At 43.5% G+C, this 20,942-nt stretch overlaps 1 protein-coding gene and 1 long non-coding RNA gene across 7 annotated transcripts in view; one reads left to right on the forward strand and one right to left on the reverse strand.

Moving 5' to 3' along the window:
- Svopl (SVOP like) overlaps positions 1-20,942 on the forward strand; it is a 53,818-nt gene that overhangs the window by 26,442 nt on the left and 6,434 nt on the right. For 5 of the 6 annotated variants that reach the window (XM_015493894.2, XM_048786867.1, XM_048786866.1 and 2 more), the window contains 6 exons: positions 459-587; positions 4,168-4,241; positions 6,385-6,593; positions 7,665-7,776; positions 8,724-8,805; positions 9,736-9,825. In XM_015493894.2, coding sequence (XP_015349380.2) covers positions 459-587; positions 4,168-4,241; positions 6,385-6,593; positions 7,665-7,776; positions 8,724-8,805; positions 9,736-9,825 — 696 coding nt within the window. The remainder of the gene's footprint in view (positions 1-458; positions 588-4,167; positions 4,242-6,384; positions 6,594-7,664; positions 7,777-8,723; positions 8,806-9,735; positions 9,826-20,942) is intronic. The other variant, XM_048786868.1, reaches the window with a different exon arrangement.
- Positions 10,346-13,135, reverse strand: LOC125611631. The gene is made up of 2 exons (XR_007341840.1): positions 11,031-13,135; positions 10,346-10,454 (listed from the first exon to the last, which is right to left on the reverse strand). It is a non-coding gene; the product is annotated as an uncharacterized LOC125611631 (long non-coding RNA).

The following is a 20,942-nucleotide window of genomic DNA, read 5'->3' on the forward strand; positions in this document are numbered from 1 at the left end:
GTCTGGCAGCCTACTGCCTAGTGTCCGCCTGCCTCTGTTGGTAGGGACCAGGACTTTATCGCCCGCGTGGCAAGTTGCCCTCCACAGCTGGATTCTGATGGGTTTGGATCAACTGCATCCCCAGGGTCTGTTTTGCATCAGTTTTTAAACCTAGAACCTAAAGCCTGTAATTGGGGTGTGTGTGTGTGTGTGTGTGTGTGTGTTTTAAATCTCAATTAAATTCAAACATTGACACTTCCTCCTTTGGTTTTAGCCCAGGCTTCCGTCTTCCCTAGATTTCCCTGCCTTAGAGGCAAGTTTCCACAGGAGGTCAGCAGAAGCTGCTGGACTGTGCACTGGCGAGAGGCCTCGTTCTTTTCCCACCTTGGGAAACACGATGGTGTTTACAGAGCCATCACAGCGCTAGCTCTGCGTCTGCAACAGTCGCAACTCTCATGTCCTTTGTCATCTGTGCCCAGTTTATTCCTGAATCGGCTCGGTTCAATGTCTCCACCGGGAACACCCAGGCTGCCCTGGCCACCCTAGAGCGCATTGCCAGGATGAACCGCTCGGTCATGCCGGAGGGGAGGCTGGTGGAGCCCATTCTGGTGAGTTCTGCCACTGGAGCGGGGAAGGCAACCTTAGTTAGCTCTCTAGCCTCCCCATTGGAGGCAGAGATTGTGCACAATCCCCTGATTGTGCCCAGCCAGACTGCGGCAGGGATGGTCTGGGGAGAGCAGAGCAGTGTTGAGGCTCTGGTGAACCCCACTGTGGGCTGCCGCCATGTGCTCTGGTTAGTTCTCAAACTTCATTTTTCTCAATAAAATGCAAACGGCAACACCACCTACCTGTGGAGCTGATCATGTATTTGGCAATATTGTTTATTTATGGGAGAATGTTTTTCAGGTTCTGGGGGTCAAACCAAGGGCCTCATGCATGCTGGGCAAGTTTCCACCCCCTGACCCTTTTTATTTTATTTTTTGAGATGGGGTCTTGCTAAGTTGCTGAGATGAAGGCTCTGAGGAATAGGTGGTCAACGTTTTCTCCCATAATGTAGGTTCTCTCTCCATGTTCTTGATTGATTCCTTTGCTATGAAGAAGCTTTTTAGTTCTCTATCATCCCCTTTATTGATTCTTGATTTTACTTTTCGCACTTTAGGAGTCTTGTTGAGGAAGTCGGTTCCTGAGCCCATATGTTAGAATGTTGGACCTACATTTTCTTCTAGTAGGCGTAGGGTCTCTGGTCCTTGATCCACTTGAGTTGACTTTTGTGCAGGATGAGAGATAGAGGTTCAATTGAATTCTTTTGTGTATTGATTTCTAGTTTTCCCAGCACAATTCATTGAAGAGGCGATCTTTTCTCCAGCGTCTGGTTATGGTGCCTTTGTCTAGTATGAGACAACAGTATTTATGTGGGTTTGTCTCTGTGTCTTCCATTTTATTCCACTGTACCTCATGGGGAGTTTGGTCCCTTTACATCTGCTACGCTCACTGGTACGTTGGGACTTCTGTCATGTACTTCTTTCTCTTTTCCTACCCTCAGTTACCTTTATATTTCCTCTTATTGGCTTGGAATTTATGCACTGCTTCTTTTATCTTAACAGTCATCCTTACGTCATAGATGCACACTTGCAACAGCAAATATTATTTGCTGCCTTTGTGTGCCTTCTCGACACTGGGACCTTAAGGTCTTCTGAATTAAGGTCTTCTGAATAATTTTTTCTTCAAAATCATTTTTGTCTAGAGTTTTAATTTTACTTTGTAAGCTTCCCTGAACAAGTCATTATTTTAAAGCCAGCATCTATGTAGATGGACTAATTTTTTTAGTACCATCATTTTTATTATTGGTTTCTAAACTTATTTTTATTATTACTGACTTTTTGTATTTCTCTTCTTTCTGCTAGGTTAATTTAGTTTTATTTTCAATATTTAAATGTTGGATCTACCTGGGCTTAATTTGGTATAAGAAACAGGGCACAGATCCAGCTTTGGCATGTCCAAATGGCTAAACAGTGGCTCTCATATACTTTTATTGAATAATTCATCCCTTTTACATTTGAAGAATTGTTTAATGTAATTCCAGCAACTCAGGAGGCTGAGGCAAGAGGATGGTTGATTCAAATATATGTGAGAATTTATTACATGATAAGGAAAGAATTTAATTTTTATCCAGTTTGTTAAAACTTTTTATTTTTGTATTAGGGAACCTACCACTGAGCTATACCCCCCAGCCCTTTTTCTTAAAAATATTTATTTTTCAGTTGTAGATGGACACAATACCTTTATTTTATTTATTTTTATGTGGTGCTGAAGATCAAACCCAGGGCCTCGCATGTGCTAGGCGAGTGCTGTACCCCTGAGCCACAATCCCAGCCCACCCCTCCAGCCCTTTTTATTTTTTATTTTGAGATAGAGTCTTGCTAAGTTGCCCAGGCTGGCATCAAACTTGTGATCCTTTTGCCTCAGCCTCCCAAGTTGCTGGAATTACCTTAAATAATTTTTTTTATAAATTGAATTTTACCAATGATCACTCCCCTTCTTGCTTGTTCCTTAGTTTCTCACGATCTGGTCCGTGAGATGTGTCACCTACAAGAGAATCAGTAACAAAACAAGCACAGATGTTCTGGATCCAGGAGTGGGGCTAAGGATCAGTGCAGGGAGGCAGACTAAGCCAGGGACAGCCAGCCTCTGCTATTTCACTCCAAAGACACTGGGAGGAAGGGCTTGGGGCAGGGCTGCACTGGAGATGAAGAGTACTGCAGATAGGGTGTTGGGACCGAGATTCAGAACCAAGTGTCTTATTAGGATGAAACAGACAATTCCTGTGACTCACAAAGTCCTCGGCTTTATGACTCCCTAGTGACACTGGGGGAGGAGAAGGGGCCACAGTGGCATCATGTAAATTCATAGCAGAGAGGTAGATGGGTGGGGTGTCGTGATGCATGCCTGTAATCCCAGCGGCTCAGGAGGCTGAGACAGGAGGATCGCAAGTTCAAAGCCAGCTTCAGCAAAAGTAAGGCCCTAAGCAACTCAGTGAGCCCCTGTCTCTAAATAAAATACAAAATAGGGCCAGGGATGTGGCTCAGTGGTCAAGTGCCCCTGAGTTCAATCCCCAGGATGTCTTCCCACCAAAAAGGAGGAGGTAAATGGGCAAGGCTCTGGACTGGGCTCAGGACACCTTGATTCCAGGCTGGCTCTACTGCTCCATAGCTATGTGACCTTAAGCAAGTTGCTTACCTTCTATGGGCCGTATATTCATTTAGGACTAGGAAGTTGGAGGATGGGACTAGCTCCAAGGTCTTCCAATCATGAGTGACCAGAGCCCTAATAAGTGAAGTAGATGAGGGTGGAGTCATCTGTGGCACCATGCTACCCACAGTGACCTCCAGGAACCACACCCAAGAGCCATGGGAGAGAAGACCTCTGAATTCCCTGCACACTCTAGCTTTCTGTGACAGCGGGAGCCAAGGCCCCTGGACCACATTCCTGGTCCCTTTGGAGGGGACCTGCAATCCCAGGTTAATTTATGAGAAAAGAGTAGTTGGTTTTCTACAGAGAATCATCCAAAGTATTTCTAGCTTGCTTTCCCCTACTTTTTTATTTTATTTTTTATTTTTTTGCAGTACTGAGGATGGAATCCAGGAGTGCTCTACCACTGAGCTACAACCCCAGCTCTTTTCACTTTTTAAATTTTGAGACAGGGTCTTCCCTAAATTGCAGAGGCTGGCCTCAGATTTGCGATCCTTGTGTCTTAGCCTCCTGAGTACCTGGGATGACAGCCCTGTGCCACTGCACCCTGATTCATACTTTTTTTTTTTTTAAACATACGTTTTTACTTGTTAATTTCAAAAGAATCGCCCATTCGTTTTGCTGTAACTTTTAATTTCTCCTCCTTCCCTCCCCACCCCTGCGCCAGCACCAGTGAGCAGGGCAAGAATGGAAGAATTGGGCCTTAAGTCCACTGAGTGCCTCTATGTGCCAATGACAACGGCTGGCTAAGATTCCTGTGTTATAAACAATATTCTAAACGCTTGGCGAGCTGTGCCACGGGGACCAAGTGGTCATCTCACTCTACCATACCCATATTATCCTTGTTCCCTATGATCCCAAATATCGCAGAAACGTTTGCTCGTTCTTAACCTGCTAAATGTCTTCTGCCCCCCCTCCCCCACCCTTTTGATAATGCAGGAAAAAAGAGGAAGATTTGCAGACCTACTGGACGCTAAGTACCTACGGACCACATTACAGATCTGGGTCATATGGTAAGAATGCAGTTATTTAAAAACCAGCTTTAAATAAATAGGTATTTGACCGGGCTTGGTGGTGCACGCCTATAATCTCAGCAGCTCGGGAGGCTGAAGCAAGAGAATTGTGAGTTCAAAGCCAGCCTCAGCAACCATGAGGCACTAAGCAACTCAGTGAGACCCTGTCTCTAAACAAAATACAAAATAGGGCTGGGGATGTGGCTCAGTGGTCAGGTGCTCCTGAGTTCAATCCCTGGTACCAAAAAAAAAAGAAAAATGGGTATTTGGAGGAATCCCACTTATGTACAGTGGTCCCCCCTCATCTGTGGTCTTATATCCCATGATTTCCGTTACCTGTGGGTCAACCATGGTCTGATAATATTAATATTTGTCTTGACTTCCTCAAAGCAAGAGAGACTACGCTCCTCTAACTCTGGTTACAGTCTATTGTTATAGGTGCTGTCTTTTATCTTTAGTTGTTGTTTCTCTCTTGCTGTGCCTCATTTATAAATTGAGCTTTATCACAGGGGTGTATAGGGAAAAGCATACTATATATAGGGTTCAGTACTCTCTGGTTTTAGGCCTCCCTGGGGGTTCTTGGAACATGTGTCCTGCAGATAAGGGGACTACTGTAAATTCACTCATCACCACTGGGGAGAAAAACACAAGATAGACTCCAAATATTTCCTTTAGCAATGTCTTATCTATTAACACCACACCACACCACACCACCACCACAAATGAGTAAGTAAAAATTTTAAAAAGACAAAACCCTAATTGTCTATGGCCATTTCCCCCCTCACCAGGGATTGAATGTGGGGTGCTTTACCATTGAGCCCATCCTCTGCTCTTCTCATTTTATTTTGAGATAGGGTCTCACTAAATTGCTGAGGCTGGCCTTGAACTTGTAATCCTTCTTCCTCAGCCTCCTCAGCACCTGGGCACACACACTTGTGCCCCACCACATACAGCTACAACAAGTTCTTAAACGTTTCTTATCAGGGCGCATGTGGTAGTGCACGTCTGTGATCCCAGTAACTGGGGAGGCTGAGGCAGGAGGATTCCACATTCAGGGCCAGCCTCAGTTATTTAGTGAGACCCTGTCTCACAAAATGGCTAGGGATGTAGCTAAGGTAGAGCACCACTGAGCTCAATCCCTGGTACTTAAAAAAAAAAAAAAAAAGAGTCTCTCATTTGCACTTTTGTAGCCTTTTCATTTTTCATTTCCTTGTGACAGAAACTGATCCCTTGAAGTCAACAGTGACCAGTGGGTTAGCCTCTTGTGGTCCCCTGTGTGCTTCTTTTTTTTTTCCTTTACAGTCTTGACCTGAGTAAGCAAAGTCCTTTTAATCAGGACACAAAAAGGGGCTAAGGATAAGAGAAAAGATTGATGACTTTTACACATTAGGTTAGTACTCAGCGCCATAAATTATCATGAGAATCCCCAAAGGTAAACTACCAACTGGGAGAAGAAATTTGCTCTAAATAGGCAACAAACATTTTAGAGAGATTCATATACACATCTGTGTAAAAATGTTTTATTGATATTTGTAATTTTTCCAGTAAGACAACCCAGTTTAAAAATAAGACTAGAGGGACCAAGGTTGTGGCTCAGTGGTGGAGCGCATGCTTAGCACGTGTGAGGTGCTGGGTTTGATCCTCAGCACTGCATATAAATAGATGCATAAAATAAAGGTCCATCAACAGCTAAAAAATATATATGTTATATATAAATTAGAGACTTGAACAGATAGGTCACTCATAATGTGTGCATCAGAAAAACTTGTCAAACATGCTGCTGTCCCCAATGCCACATATATGTCACCAGGGAAATACAAATTAACACCTAGCAAGAGACCAGTCCATGGGAATGGCTAACATGAAAAAGCTAGCACCAGCTGACTGCAGCTCACATTAGGGCAGACTTTGTTACAATTGAAATGTGCGTATCTGGTGGCCCCATAATTCTTCAGTTTATACCCAACAGAAATGCACACGTATTTCCCCAAAGACATTTGCATGATGCTGTGTGAGCCGGGTTCTCTGTTCCTTTTGCACATTCTGTCTTGTGACTTCCACGTGGACTCCTCTCCCCGTCATCTGCCTCCTGAGCTTCCTCCGTCCTTCACGTCTGCTAATGATGTCCTTTTCTCACTCCCAGGCTGGGAATCTCTTTTGCCTATTACGGGGTTATCCTGGCCAGTGCCGAGCTGCTGGAGAGGGACCTGGTCTGTGGTTCAAAGTCAGAGTCACAGGTGGTGGTGGTGACTGGGGGGGACTCACAGGAGAGTCACAGTCCCTGCCACTGCCACCTGTTTGCCCCGTCTGACTACCGGACAATGATCATCAGCACCATTGGGGAAATTGCTTGTAAGTGTCCCTCTGTGCTGGGGCCCTCTGTATTTCAGTCAGTGTTTTAGTCAACTTTTTTTTCTTTGCTGCTGTGACTAACAGGCTTGATTAGCACAATTGTAGAGGAGGAAAAGTTTATTTAGGGGCTCATGATTACAGAGGTCTCAGTCCATAGACAGCTGGCTCTGTTCCTTGGAGCTCAAGGTGAGGCAGAATGTCATGGTGGAAAGAAATGTGGTAGCAGGAAGCAGCTCACGTGATGATCAGGAAGCAGAGAGAGACTCCACTCACCAGATACAAAATATATACCCCAAAATCACACCCCAAGGAATCACTTCCTCCATCCACACCCCACCTGCCTTCTGTTATTACTCAGTTAATTCTCCCAGGGGATTAATTCACTTAATTGGTCAAGGCTCTCATCACCTAATCATTTCACTCTGAATGTTCTTGCATTGTCTCACATGTGAGCTTTTGAGGGGCACCTCATATCCAAACCATAATAGGCTGGGTACACACCATTTGGAGTCTTGGGAGAGAAATGCAACCTATGATGTGGCTCCTACCTACTAGAATTGCACAAGACCCTCAATCATGCTGACATGTCTCCAACATGGATTGGTATGGGAAAGAAGGGTCCAGAGGCGTAAAACTTTGAATTATTATGTTAAGTTGCATTTCTGCCCACATCTTAACATCTCAGAAATTGGGATGTGTCTTGAAATGACTCATTAGATTTCAAATGGCAGCATTATTTCTGTCTTAGTTGACATAAAATGATGGTACTTAAAATCAATGGCACTCTGAATTCAATGAGAAACTGTATAAAACATTTAAAATATAGGTCCAGCAAACTGACCATTAACAACAGATCCACGTGCACCATCCTGGGGACCCCTGTGGGGAAAGTGTCTTGAAGGAGTCGTGAGTTTGATGACAGTGTGAGTGGGTTTGGGATGGAATACCAGAGACATTGGGAGAAAGTTGTTCTTTTCTGAAATAACAAGCATGACTCCTGGCTAGGGGTCATGAAATGTCACTTGTCTGTTAAAAAAGTTTCAAAAATTGTCTTTGCTGTTTGCCTTCCAGTGAATCCTTTAAATATCCTGGGCATCAACTTCCTGGGGAGACGGTTGAGCCTTGCTATCACCATGGGGTGCACGGCTTTGTTTTTCCTCCTCCTCAATATTTGTACTTCAAGGTATCTGTCCTTCCATTTACAGTGGTTTCCAATGAGGTCTCCAGACCCCTAGTGTTCACTGGGGTCTGGCATGAGTCCCTTTTCCAGAGAGAGTGGAGAGCAAGCACCTGGTGCCTTCCAAGCGTATTTGCCTCCTCCTACTGCTCCTGCACCTCTCAGCTCTCAGGATGGAGGTGAAGCATTGGGATTCCCACCAAAATACTTAGGATCTTTACGCAAAGTTTCCTGGAGGATTGGAGAACAACCCTAGTTGTTTACCAAATTCTCTGGACCAGTGCCGAGATAGTTTAGTGATAGGGACAGCTGATCTGTGGGGTAAGATTGATTTCACTCTTAATGTGCAGTCCTAGAGAGGCATGAGCTATAATATACAGTGGGCCTCTGCAACTGTGGTTCTCACCATAGATTGAAAATATTTAAAAACAAAAACAAAAACAAAAAAACTTTGCATCTGTACTGAGCATGTGTGGAATTTTTTACTTTGTGTTATTCCCTAAACACTACTGTATTTACACTACTATTCAGTATTTATAAATAAGTACTAGATGTTACACTAACCTGGAGACATGTAAAGTGTACAGGAATATGGGGTTAAATGCAAATACGATGCCATTTTAAAAAAGGGACTTGAGCATCCTCAGATTTTGGTATGCACCAGGTCGGGGGAGTGTCCTGGAACCAGTCTGTCCCGAATACTGAGGGGTGAATGCATATCATCAGTTCTGAAAACCGTACCATTTTTTCAGGGCATGTGCTCATCTAGGGGGCCAGGTGGAATGACCCACTTGGGAGGTAGTTGAACCCCATCATTAAGCCTTCTAAGAGCAGTGCCTCCCTCTGGTTGAGTGACAAGTGGCTGCTTCAGTGTCTGTGAAGCACTTGGAACGGGACCCTGGGTGGCCCTCCGTGATGGCTTTTTGGACTTCCCTTGGCTTTCTCTCCTCTAGTGCCGGCCTTATTGGCTTCCTCTTCATGCTCAGGGCCCTGGTGGCGGCCAACTTCAACACCATCTACATTTACACTGCGGAGGTGAGTTTCCCAGAAGGGTTTTCCCAGAGGTGAGTTACTTCAGGGCATTCAAGTGAGCCACTTAGACAGGGTGTCCTTCTGTAGACAATGCGCCCGTGGTTTCTGTCAATTATGTTCTCAAGACAGCCCATGAAAATGTCACTAGCAAGTTTGATGTGGACTTTCCCCTCCCTGTTTAGTCTATTGAAAGACAATGTGAGAGGAAAGATGGGACCTTCTCCCTTTTCCACTACATGCACAAAACAAGCCATCACCCTGACCACAGCCTGCAGGAGTCAAGAGTCAGGAGCAGTGTGTTGCTGCTACGGGTGAAGCTCCTGTTTCTCCCTCTTAAAATTACAATGTGTTTTTCACCTTCATTACTTTGGAAGACCATTTCCCCTTCTCTCTGTTGGTTGGTGCACTGTGGGCTTACATTTGAATATAATTGTGATTTATTCCATATGCATTAGTTTACTGAATTAATACAGCAAAGAGATATAAGGTACTTCCTGAGATAGCTGAAGAGTTCCTCATTGACCTCTGCTCATATGGATGGGTGGGGGTACAGTGTCACATGCATGTACTCCCAGTGACTCAGGAGGCTTGCAAGATCAAGGCCAGTCTCAGCAAGTTAGTAAAGTCTTGTCTCAAAACAAAAATTTTTTAAAGGGGGGAGGGGCTGCGGCGAGGCTGGGGATGTAGCTGAGAGGCAGAGCTCTTGCCTATTATGCCCAAGCCCTTGGGTTCTATTCCCAGAGCTGGTTGGGGCTGGGGGGGGGGCCATGGTGGTGGTGGAATTCAAAGGTGTGTATCAGAGAAAAGGAGCATCTTGAGTGTTCTGAAGGTATGTGGTGTTCAGTATGTTTGTAACAAAGGTTGATCTGGGAGGGAAGAGGAGAACTCTGGGAAGAGTCACTGACTGGTGTTCTCCATGCCCCGGCCCCGCAGGTCTACCCCACCACGATGCGTGCTCTGGGAATGGGGACCAGCGGCTCCCTGTGTCGCATTGGTGCGATGGTGGCACCGTTTATTTCCCAGGTACAGTCCAGGAGTGTCTGTAGGGAGAGGGGAAAGAGGGACCCTGAGCCCTTTAGATTTAAGAGTATAACCAAAGGTTTTGGCTCACTTGATGAGTTTTCTTGGGGTTCCTTTGCCCCACTGTTTGAATTTGGGTTGGGAAAGAGGCTACATCAACGCCAGGCTTTGCCGGTCAATCTCCTGTATTGCTTCGCCTTCAGGGTTTGCTCAACTTTCAACTGGGTATTGTTGGGGAGGATCCAAAGAAAGGGATGCCTTGAAGAGCTGGAGTAGTTGCAAGATGATGGGCTTTAATTCTGAATTGGCTCTGATCAGTTGTCTAGATGGGCAACTGAAAAACATAGCCCCCGAGCTAGGGAGGTGCTATGGGGCAAGGGAAGTTCAGTGCACAGGCAAAGTGAAATCCGGGGGACCCTGGCACCATGAAGCTTCAGGAGGAAAGTCAGGCAGGTAATGTGTGTTAGTCAGCCTTAGCCTTTTTGTTGCTGTGACCAAAATACCTGACAGGAAAAATTTATTGTGGTGGAAAAATTTATTTTGGCTCATGGTTTTGGAGGGTCAGTCCATAGAGGGACAGGGTGACTCCATAGCTCTGGGTCCAAGGTGAGGTGGAGCATCATGGAGGAAGGCTGTGGTAGAGAAAAATGATCAGGACCTAGTCACCAGGAAGCAGAAAGAGTTCTGCTTACCAGAGATAATATATAATCCCCAAAGACCTACCCCCAGTGACCTACTTTCTCTAGCCACACCCTACCTGCTTACATTGCCACCCAGTTAATCCACAGATTAGGTTACAACTCTCATAATCTAGTCATTTCACCTCTGAATATTCTTGCATTGTCTCACATGAGCTTTTGGGGGACACCTCATATCCAAACCATAACACAAGGTGGCCTGTAGGGTTGTAGGTCTTGGGGGGCTATATGCCTTATCACTCTGTACTGCTCATTCTCTTTTGGTCACAAGAAACAGAAATCCACAGGATCTGGCTGTAGCAAAAGGGCAGGAGTGGGGCAGGCCCTGGGAAGGCCTGGTCCAGAAGTTAAGGCTGTCCACTCCAGGCCCTGCCCACTCCCCATCAGTCTGGGTTCTGTGGTCACTCATCCCCCCTGAACATGTGGGTTTTACTCCTCTCTCCTGGAAGACCCATGTGCTGGGCCTGCCCATGTCTGTGGTGTTCCCACAGATCCCTTACACAGCCCTACCTCTGGCCTCCAGAACCGGAGGATGAGTTCTCGATAGCTAGGAGGGGCCTCTCATTACCCAGTTGTGGTCATTTGTCCATGCTTGAGCTGCATCAGGGTGGTCAAGAGTCAGGACTGTGAATAACTGTAGATATGGAGGTGAAATTCTCAGAGAAAGAGCTGCTGTGGGCGGAGCAGACCCTGACATGCATTTCCTGTCATTTAACAGGAATTTGTGACCACTAAGTTTTTAACTCTTAGGAGTGTTTTTTCCTCCACCCACCTGTCTTTAAAATAGGGGCTGGTTTTGTTTTGTGTCTTTGTTTTTCAAAATTCCTTTGTGACTGTTATTTTATTTTCAGAAAAGGGCAAAAGAAAAAAGTTAACTACTGGGTTTGGATGTCCAGGCTGAATGACCAGCTGGGTCATTTCCCCAGCTTTCATTGGGAATGGAGTCTCTGGGCTCTCAGCCACCTGGAACATTCTTCCTGGGGACTTGGGGTACCCAAAGGCCACCTTGCTTTTGGTGGGTTTGTGGATTGGGGAAGAAACCAACTGAGACCAGGTGCTCTGGCCCACAGGGCTCTGCTCCCAGCATCCTGGGGCCAGCAATGGGCTCTTGGCTTTTTACACCTTCGCTCCTCCTGGGCACCCTCCTTGAGAAAGGGGATGAATAATAGCACCACTAAGTGGGTTTATTCTGTTAAAAGACATGAATAAATGCAAAATATCCAGATAAATATTTGACACAAAATGAATGCTAGATGAAAACAATAATAATGAATAAAAGTCCAAGGCCAAATGCTATTCTCCTTAACCAAAAGATTCTTTTATGGGTGTGAGTCCTGATGAAGCCTTTATTGTTAAAGACAATAAGGTGCAAATGTTGAAGAGCCTGGACAGGATGAGATCGGAAACAAAAACCAAAGAGGTGGTAGTGTTACTGTTTAAAACACGATGCTTGATGATCATGTGAAGGCATTAATGTCACTTGGCAAGGAGGAGCCACTTGGCTGGGAAGAGTAAGGGATGTTGCTTTTGAGTTTTCCTCCTGGGTTCAGAGTTAAGCCTTTTAAAAATGCTATCAAAACATCCCTTACTACTATTGTGTGAAGTCTACGCTCCTCAGGAGGAAATATTTCAATTCACTTCATGCTGTTGAACAGCTGAGATAAGACAGCAGTGTGCTTGGCCATTGGGGCAATGTTTATAAGTGCCAGTTGGACCTTTGCTGTCCTCAAAGGACTTGAGGTGTGTTGGGAAGAGGGAGTAGGAGTATTTTTTTTAAATATTTTTTTTTGTGTGTGATGGTACTGGGGATTAAACCCAGGCAGCACTTTACAATGAGCTACACCCCTAGCCCCTTTTAGTTTTTAAGACAGGGTCTCCCTACACCTCCCAGGCTGACCTTAAACTTGGGATCATCCTGCCTCAGCCTCTTGAATCCTGGGATCACAGGTAAGTGCCACTGTGCTGGTGACCTACTTTTAATCCCAGTTAAATTATGTCACTGTACAATTGGGATACTTTGCTTTTCTTAATGGGTTTGCATTGCGAGAGTTGGGATCTGGGAAGCTTGTGCCTACTCCAGGGATATTGCTGGTTGTAGAGTAAGGGAAGCTGCTCCAGGCATCTGGTAGGGGCTGTCACTATCAGGAGCTGACTGGCCTTTCCCTGGAGGTGGTTCTCAAACTTTGGTGGTTATCAGGATTGCTAGTGCAATGCTATGACATAGATTCCTGGACTCTATCCACATGCGCAGATTCTGTGGCTAGAGACCAGTCACTTGTACTTTTAATTACCCCTGTGAATCCGATATGGCTGGGCTGTGAACCACCTTGTGAGAGTCACTGCCATCCGCAGGGCATGTGGCAGCTAGGAATTGGCTTTTCCTTTCATTTAAGAACTAAAAGAGGCTGTTAAATCAGTTAAAGAAAAATGTTTATATATTACTCAGTAATATGTTTGCCCACTCTAATGACTATATAAGTTTAGTACAGATGCCTCTTAAAAAACAATTGTTTTGCCAGGTGTGGTGGCACATGCTTGTAATCCCAGCTATTCAAGAGGCTGAGGCTGAGGCAGGAGGATTGTTAATTTGGGGCCAGTCTCAGTAACTTAGTGACATATTGTCTCAAAATAAAAAAGGTAGGGGATGTAGCTCAGAGGCAGAGCACCCCTGAGGTCAATCTGCAGTACCAAAAAAAAAAAAAAAAAAAAAAAAGTCTTGATGTTTAGTTGTTAGTCATTAACAGAAATAAGAGGAGTCATGAGTATGTAGCCCAAGAAAGGAAAATACTTTTTCTATAGAAACATTAGATTCACTAAAACACAGAAGGGACCAGTATAAGGCCTCTACTGATAGGTCAGGGATTGCCCTCATTCTGGGAAATTTCCAGAAGTCAGGCCCCTTGTCCCTAGCCAGGTGTTAGTCCTGGCTGCTGTAACAAAATACTGTAGAGGGATTGAAAATAACGGGAATTTCCTCCTCACAAGTTCTGGAGGCTGGAAGTTCAAAATAAGGTGCTGCATGGTTATTCTGGTGAGGCTCTGCCTGGCTTGCAGATGCAACCTCTAAAGGGCCACAAATCCCTTTCCTGAGTGCACCACCCTTCTGACCCAATTACTACCAATGGCCCCAAATCCAAATATTATAGCATTGTGTGGTGATTTGGATTTCAGCATGTGAATATTGGAGGGACATAGACATTGGGTCTGTGACACCAGGCATCCCTTGGTTCAGTGGTGCTTGAATTTCTGGTACCTCCTGTGGATGGTCAAGTTCTTTCAGTGCATGCCTGTCTTTGGGCTTCACCCAACTTTGCAGTGGAGGCCCTCACAGTCTGAGGTGGCATGGCTATGGAGTGCGGGGTGTGGGTGACACAGCAAGGCTGCTCCCTTGGGGCTAGACTTAATGTGGTATTTCAGCAAGTGAGACAGCCCAGCATGGGGGGAGAGCATTGAAAAACATTCTAAATCTTTACAAAAGAATCATAAAGGGATGTCAATGGGGAAATCCATCCCTAACCCCCAGCAATACCTGTGCACATCTTCTCTGCCCAACTCACCTCCCTGAACACCAGTGGCGTGGCAGTTATCTCCAATCTTTGATCCAAACTATCAAAGCAGCTAAACCGTCTCTCTTATGACCTGTTTTACAGTCTTCTGAAGTCTGCCCTTTCCCATATAAGCCCTCAGGATTCAGAAGCAAGCAGGGGAGGCAGCCTCTGTATTAGAAGGCCCCTTCACCTATTTTGGTGACTCATTCAGGAAACTTTTTGGGATTATTTTATACCAAGTTTAGAGGCTGCCTTATGTAGTTTGGCAGATGTAACATCAAAAAGGACCAAAGTAGCTACAATTTCTATTTTATAAATAGAATTAAGAGTTGAATTATCCCAAATGGTACATTCAACTAACATGTATTAAACTTATACTTTGCCTAGTGTTATCCTTGTATAAATCAGTTTTTCATTAACTATAACAAAATAACAGATGCTGGTTATTTAAAGAGGATTATTTAGCTCATAGGTTTGGAGGTTAAAAGTCGAAGATCAGAAGCTCCCATTGATCCTGCCTCTGATGATGGCCTTATGGTGGTGGCACCATGGTGAGAGTATAGGCATTTGTCACTGTGCCTGGCTGATTAGTATTTCTTTTATTCAGAAGTGATACTTTAAGTTCTTTTCATATTTAAATATTTTACCTTTTTGTGAGAATCCTTCACATACATGAGGTTTCAACTATATTTCTGACATTGCAGAAATGTCAGATTTTCCATTTGTCTTTTATTCTTGTTCATGTTTTCCTTTTTCTGTACAGGAACTTTAAGTTCAGAGATGCTCAAATTTATCAGTGTTTCCCTTCATAATTTCTGGGTTCTGTGATTAGGATTGTGAAAATACATACTGCACTTTTCTTCTAGATCTCTGTCATTTTTGGGAGGGGGAAGGAAAGAGGGAGTGCAAACCTTTTATTGAAGAATAATGTACATATAGAATTGTCCCAATTGTGTCCAATTTAATCAGCATTCGCAAAGTGAATGCATCCCAGATTCTAACCCAGAAACCCTCTCGACATGCCTTCTTCAAGGCCTCTGCGATGTGAGGACTCATGGAGGAAACAGCTTTATGATTTCCCAAATGGTAAGCTGATTGTCCCAACACTACTTAATGAACAATCCATTTTTTTCCTCAGGGGTTAGACATGTCTGTTTGCTTATGTTCACAATGACCTGGTCTATTTCTAGCTCGATGTTCTAGGCCACTAATCTGGTTTTAACACAGTCATGTTCTTTTTATTACTCTAACAACATTTATAGTACAATTTAAAAACTGGTTGTTGGAATCTGCCTCCTTGCTCTTCTTGCTCAGATATGCATTTGAATCATTGTTATATTCTGTCTTCTGTTTGCCCAAATCCCATTTAGATTTTAAGTGTTGATTCTTTAGATGTATCAGTTTAGGAAATTTGGCCTTTTTCCTCTAATGTTGTCTACCAAGCTAAAAATAACATTTGTCTATTTGTTCAATTTTGCTTTTCTGCCCTTGATGGGATTATTGTTTTCTTCGGAGCCTGTGTATCTTAAGTTTATTCCTAGGCATTGTTCATGTCTTTTTGTTGTTGTTTTAATGAAAAATATAATCTACTCAAAACATCTAAAATTTTTTTTTCCTATTGACTTTTAAACAGGCAGCTTATTGGACTAATTCTGAATGGTTTCTCAGTTGAGTCTCCTGCTCTCATGTTTTTAATTATACCTCTTTGTGATTTCAATCCTGTCCCCCATGCTCTTCTTCTAGGCAGCAGTTCAATGGGCTTCCATTTCCAGCCAGTCTCCTAAAGGGGTTCCCTTTCCTCCCACTGTCTCTCCTCTATTCTTCCTTCCTGCATCCTACAGCCATCCCTGCTCCATCAAAATGATTCTTGGTAAGGTCTCTGGTGACCTCTGCGACTCTAAATCCAAAGGTCGCTTTAATCACTTATCTCTCTCTCTCTCAACCTCTCACCCACGAGGAGGCCTCTGCTCCCATCACCTTGCCCTCTGGTAGGCTTACTCCTTCTGCTGTGGAGCTTCTCATTCTGCTGGATGCATGTCTGCCTCTATTATTTCTTTAATTGTTGGAGATTTCTTATTGCTCCATATTTCCTGCACTTATGTGATATTATCATTTTTATGACTTTGATACCAACTCCATGCTCACAGCACTTCAATTTCTCTCTACAGACTAGGCCTTGCTTCTGAGCTCAATTCATCCATCTCCCTTCTCACCATTTCCACTTGGATGTTCAAAAGCATCTTAAATCCATCCCATCTGAATTAAATACTGCATTCTCCTCAAATCCCCTTTTCCAGTTTCCACCAGAGAATAGCATTTCTGTTCAGCCTGGGAGTCATCCTCCTCTATTCCCTTCTCTCTCATCTACATAGCCAATCCCCAAACTATGAGGATTAATTTCCTAATTCACCTGAATCACTTATCTCATCCCCTTTTCTGACTTCTGCACACTCTGGTTCAAATCACCATCCGTTTTCACTGGACTGCTAAAATGGCGTCCCGAGTGGTCACTTTCAACTTATTTCCCCTCAGAGTTTATACTTTACTCTTGTGCATATAGCTTTTATCTCTTCCCCTTCATGAAGACAAAAATCCTCAACATGGCTTACAGGACTCTGCCTAGGAGACCTGTCTTATTCAGCGCAGGCTGCCATAACATGCCCAGTCTGCGTGGCTTCAATAGTTATTTCTTACAGTTCCAGAGAAGCTGAGGTCAGGGTGCCAGGAGGGTTGGTACGGGTGAGGGGTCTCTTCCTGGCTTGCAGGTGGCCTTCTCTCGCTATGCCTTCACATGGTGGAGAAAGAACTCTGGTGCATCTTGAACTCGTTCTAAGTTCACTCATCTCATCAAGACTGACCCATCAGGAGTCCATTTAAACCTAATGACTTCTCAAAGGCCCTGCCTTCAAACATCACATTGGCAGTTAGGGCGCTGTGAATGAATTACTGAGCATTTGGTCCCACAACTATGCACGAAGACTCGGAGTCCTAAAATTGACAGTGTGTTTATTGGGGGGAGCTGGGGAGCCTGCAAAGCTGCAGACTGCCTTGTTCTTGCACAGCCCATCTTCTATAGGGCAGTGAGGTTAAATCTTAACTATGGCATAACATTGAAAATAACCAACTTGTTTGCTAGTACTAAGAAAACATTTGTCCTGGTGACAAAACAGGATGTTCTCATAAAATGCCAGGAAACATGCACCTAAAGTACGGCAGGTGGGCCTTATTTTTCTCATTTATCAGGGTCATTGTGCCCCACAAGAATTGGCCTAGAGTGAGGAGTTATTGCTGTCCCGCTCTGTCAGCCTTCCAGCCTCTTTGGCTTCCGCTAATAAATGGGAATTGTGCTTGGATTCTTCGGGGTGTTCTCTCCATGACTTCAGGAGATCCTAACATTAGGGCTTCAACAAACAAATTTAGGTGAGGGCACACTCAATCCACAACAGGCACCCATCTGGACTCTTTCTCCCTATTTACTTACCTCTAAAAAATCTGGCTCTTGTAGTTTATCTAAAGTACCCAGCTGTCTCCATACTTGCTGTCCTCTCACCCTGGAAACCTTTCCCCACCTCATATTTTCCAGTAGCTATGATTCCTTACCCGCTAGGAAAACCTTCCCTGACACCCCAGTTTAAGTCTAGCTTCCCTGGTATGAGCTCTTAGGGCATCTTAAGCTTTCCCCTTCGTATCACTTATCAGATTATAATTGCCTATTTATTTGCCAGGGTATTTAAGATCTCTCCTAGTGGACTTGAAGCCCCACCAGGGCTTGGATGTGTGCATAATTTGCTAGTTTTTGTATTCTGAGTTCCCACTGCAGTGCCTGGCATATAGTGGATACTCAGTATGTTGGGACTAATTATTTTTGTATATAAAACAACAATTAATTTTGATATCAGTTCATATCCCATTACTTTGTTGAAATCTTATGGATATGAGTTTGGGTTCTTAATGGAATAATTACACTTGTAAAGTTGACTGGTGAGCTCTTGGAAGGGAGGGTTAATGCAAGAGGGAACAGGAGTGGCCAGGCCATCATGCAGGGGAGGACTTCTACTCCTATAGTGCTTTTTCTTTTAGAGAAATAAGTTTCATTTGTTGATCTTTCTTTTTTTTTTTTTTTTTGGTCTGTAAGTTTTGAATCAATATGCTTGCATGATATAGTGATTGATCTTTTGTGTTTATTTGCTAGATTCCAGGGTCATTGTTAAGACATGAGGCTGGGCTGAGGGTATAGTTTAGCAGTAGAATGCTTGCCTAGCATACATGAGTTCCTAGGTTCCACCTCCAGCACTGGGGTGACCCTGGGTGGGTTGGGGAGGACATGAGGGTGGTTTTCTTTTTCTGAACTCTATTCCTTGGAAGTTTGAAAGAACTGATCTATAAAAGGTTGAATCCTGCACTGTTGAGGATGTAGTTCTATAGGCATTATGAGAAACATGCTCACCTGTCCAAACCTAAAGGGACTAAAAGGCACAAGCTTCAGCAAAAAGTGAGGCTTTATTTTAATAATGGTCTTGCGAGATCAGGTGCTTGGAGGTCAGGGACACACAGATTGGGTACAATCTTTAGAGTGCAAGATCCCTCCTCAAGTTTCTTGTTGCTGAGTACTATGGGCTGCACAATACCATGTCGACTTGGCTTTACTGTTGCCTTTAGTTGGAGTGCTTCCTTTGTTCTCTTGTGGTGGGGAAGTCCCCTTGGAGTGCTTGCCCTTTGGCAGGTACACAGTTTATCTAACCTATGCTCCTTCTCACCTCCAGTGCATCAAGGGGCTGTGAATTTTTACACTCAGGGGTTAACTGCTTGTTAACTTTCATTCTGCTCTGCCCTGCAGCTGTCTCTTACATCCCAAGACATTTTACATTTAAGGTTCAATGCTGTATTTTGAAAATGGACCACTGGAGACTCTATTTCTCATTCTCTCTACTTTTTTTCCCCCCTGTTTATTTTATTTTGGTACTGGGGATTGAATCCAAGGGGGCATACCCACTAAGCCATATCCCCAGCCCTTTCCTGTATTTTATTTAGCCTTTTTTTGTATTTTTGAGTAAATTTCAGAAAAAGTTTTATTGAATATTGACTTCATTCAAATTTATCAAGACTGGGGGGAGTATTATATTATGGCTATTTTCATTTCATTAGTGATTATTAACATTCTTAATTCCATGATTTTTTTATACCTTTATTTTTATGTGGTGCTGAGAATGGAACCCAGTGCCTCACGCATGCCAGGTGAGAACTCTACCACTGAGCCCCAGCCCTTAATTCTATGCTTTTAACTTTTCATAGTTAGTTTTTTTCTGAAATAGTTCTTTGATCAATTTGTCGACTGTTTTTTTCTAATTTGAGTTTTGTCTTTATTATACTAGGGTTTGTCAGATTAGCTTTTTTAATTTATTGAATTAGAAGTATAGCTAACTTTTTTCTCATTTTATAGTGATGATTTATAATCCTTCAAAAATTTTTTTTCTGAATAAAATGTATACCTGTAAAGTTTCAAATACAGAAATGTGTTACCAGAAAGGAAAAATTCCCGTAAAGCCATCATCAGAAATAACCACTACTAATAGTTTAGGGCATGTTCTTCCTGGTGCTTTTCTATGCATATATGATTTCTCTCTAGGTGTAACATTTGTATATATGCAATGTTTTATTTATATCTGAATATAAACACACAATGGACCATAAATATATTTACTTTCATGAGTACATGCATATATATCTGTATATCGTCACCTGCAGAGGCAGATGGATAACTGTCTCTCCCCCAGAATTTGGCTTGAATGTTGAGATCATGGCCCAAGGGCTATGAAATTGAATTGAAGTCTCTAGAGAGAGCAGAGGAGGATTCTCAGGTGGGTCTCCAGTGACCCCAGAGTAGGCAAAGAATCCTGAGGGTGGAGTCTTGCCCTCTGCTGCATCACAGATGTGGACACAGATATGGCCATGTGTGGACACACACCTCCATGTTGCAATTACAGTGGCCTTATCTTTTAATTTAGTTCATGTGTATCAACCTCATTTTTTAAAAAGTAGGTCATAGATTTCCATTTGCATGGATGTGTCATGATTAGATAGCCATTGACTTGTTGATGAATAAATTGTTTTCATTTTTTTCTGCTATTTACAAACAGGATACCAAATGTTCTGCATAGAATACCTTTGTACACATGCCACTATTCTAATCATTTTATTTATTTTGGTGTCTGGGATTGAACCCAGGGGCATTAACCACCGAGCCACATCCTCAGCCCATTTTATTTTTTGAGACAGGACCTCAGTAAGTTGCCCGGGGTCTTGCAAAGTTGCTGAGGCTGGCCTTGAATTTGTTATCCTCCTGCCTCAAGTCTCCTGAGTTGCTGGGATTACAGGTGTGCACTACTGTGCCTGGCTATTCTAATCATTTTAACATGAGCTCTTATGTTCCAGACATATAAAATGGCCACAGGATTACAGTCACTGGGATTATAGGCATTTGTCCAGTTTCTATTTTTTAATTTAAATACTACTTGATATAAATTATTATGAATTCCCTCCCCCAATCTTCCTATTTCCCCTGCCTGTAGTAAAACGCATTTTCTATGTACTTGATTTCTTTTTGAGATACCACACATAAGTGAGGTTGTGCAGTATTTGTCTTTTTGTGCCTGGTTTATTTCACTTAACATAATGTCCTCCTAATTTGCTTCCGTCCTGTTGCAAATGGCAGGAGATTCTTCATGAAGTCTGAATAATACTCATGGTATCTTTCTACCAGAATTTCTTTATCCACTCAGCTGGTAATGGACACTTCAACAATGTTTTGGCTATTATGAATAATGCTGCTGGGAATATGGGAGTAGAAATTTGGGTATATGCCCAGCAGAGGGAT

The sequence above is a fragment of the Marmota marmota genome, unplaced genomic scaffold, assembly GCF_001458135.2.
Source record: "Marmota marmota marmota unplaced genomic scaffold, marMar, whole genome shotgun sequence".
NCBI lineage: Eukaryota > Metazoa > Chordata > Mammalia > Rodentia > Sciuridae > Marmota > Marmota marmota.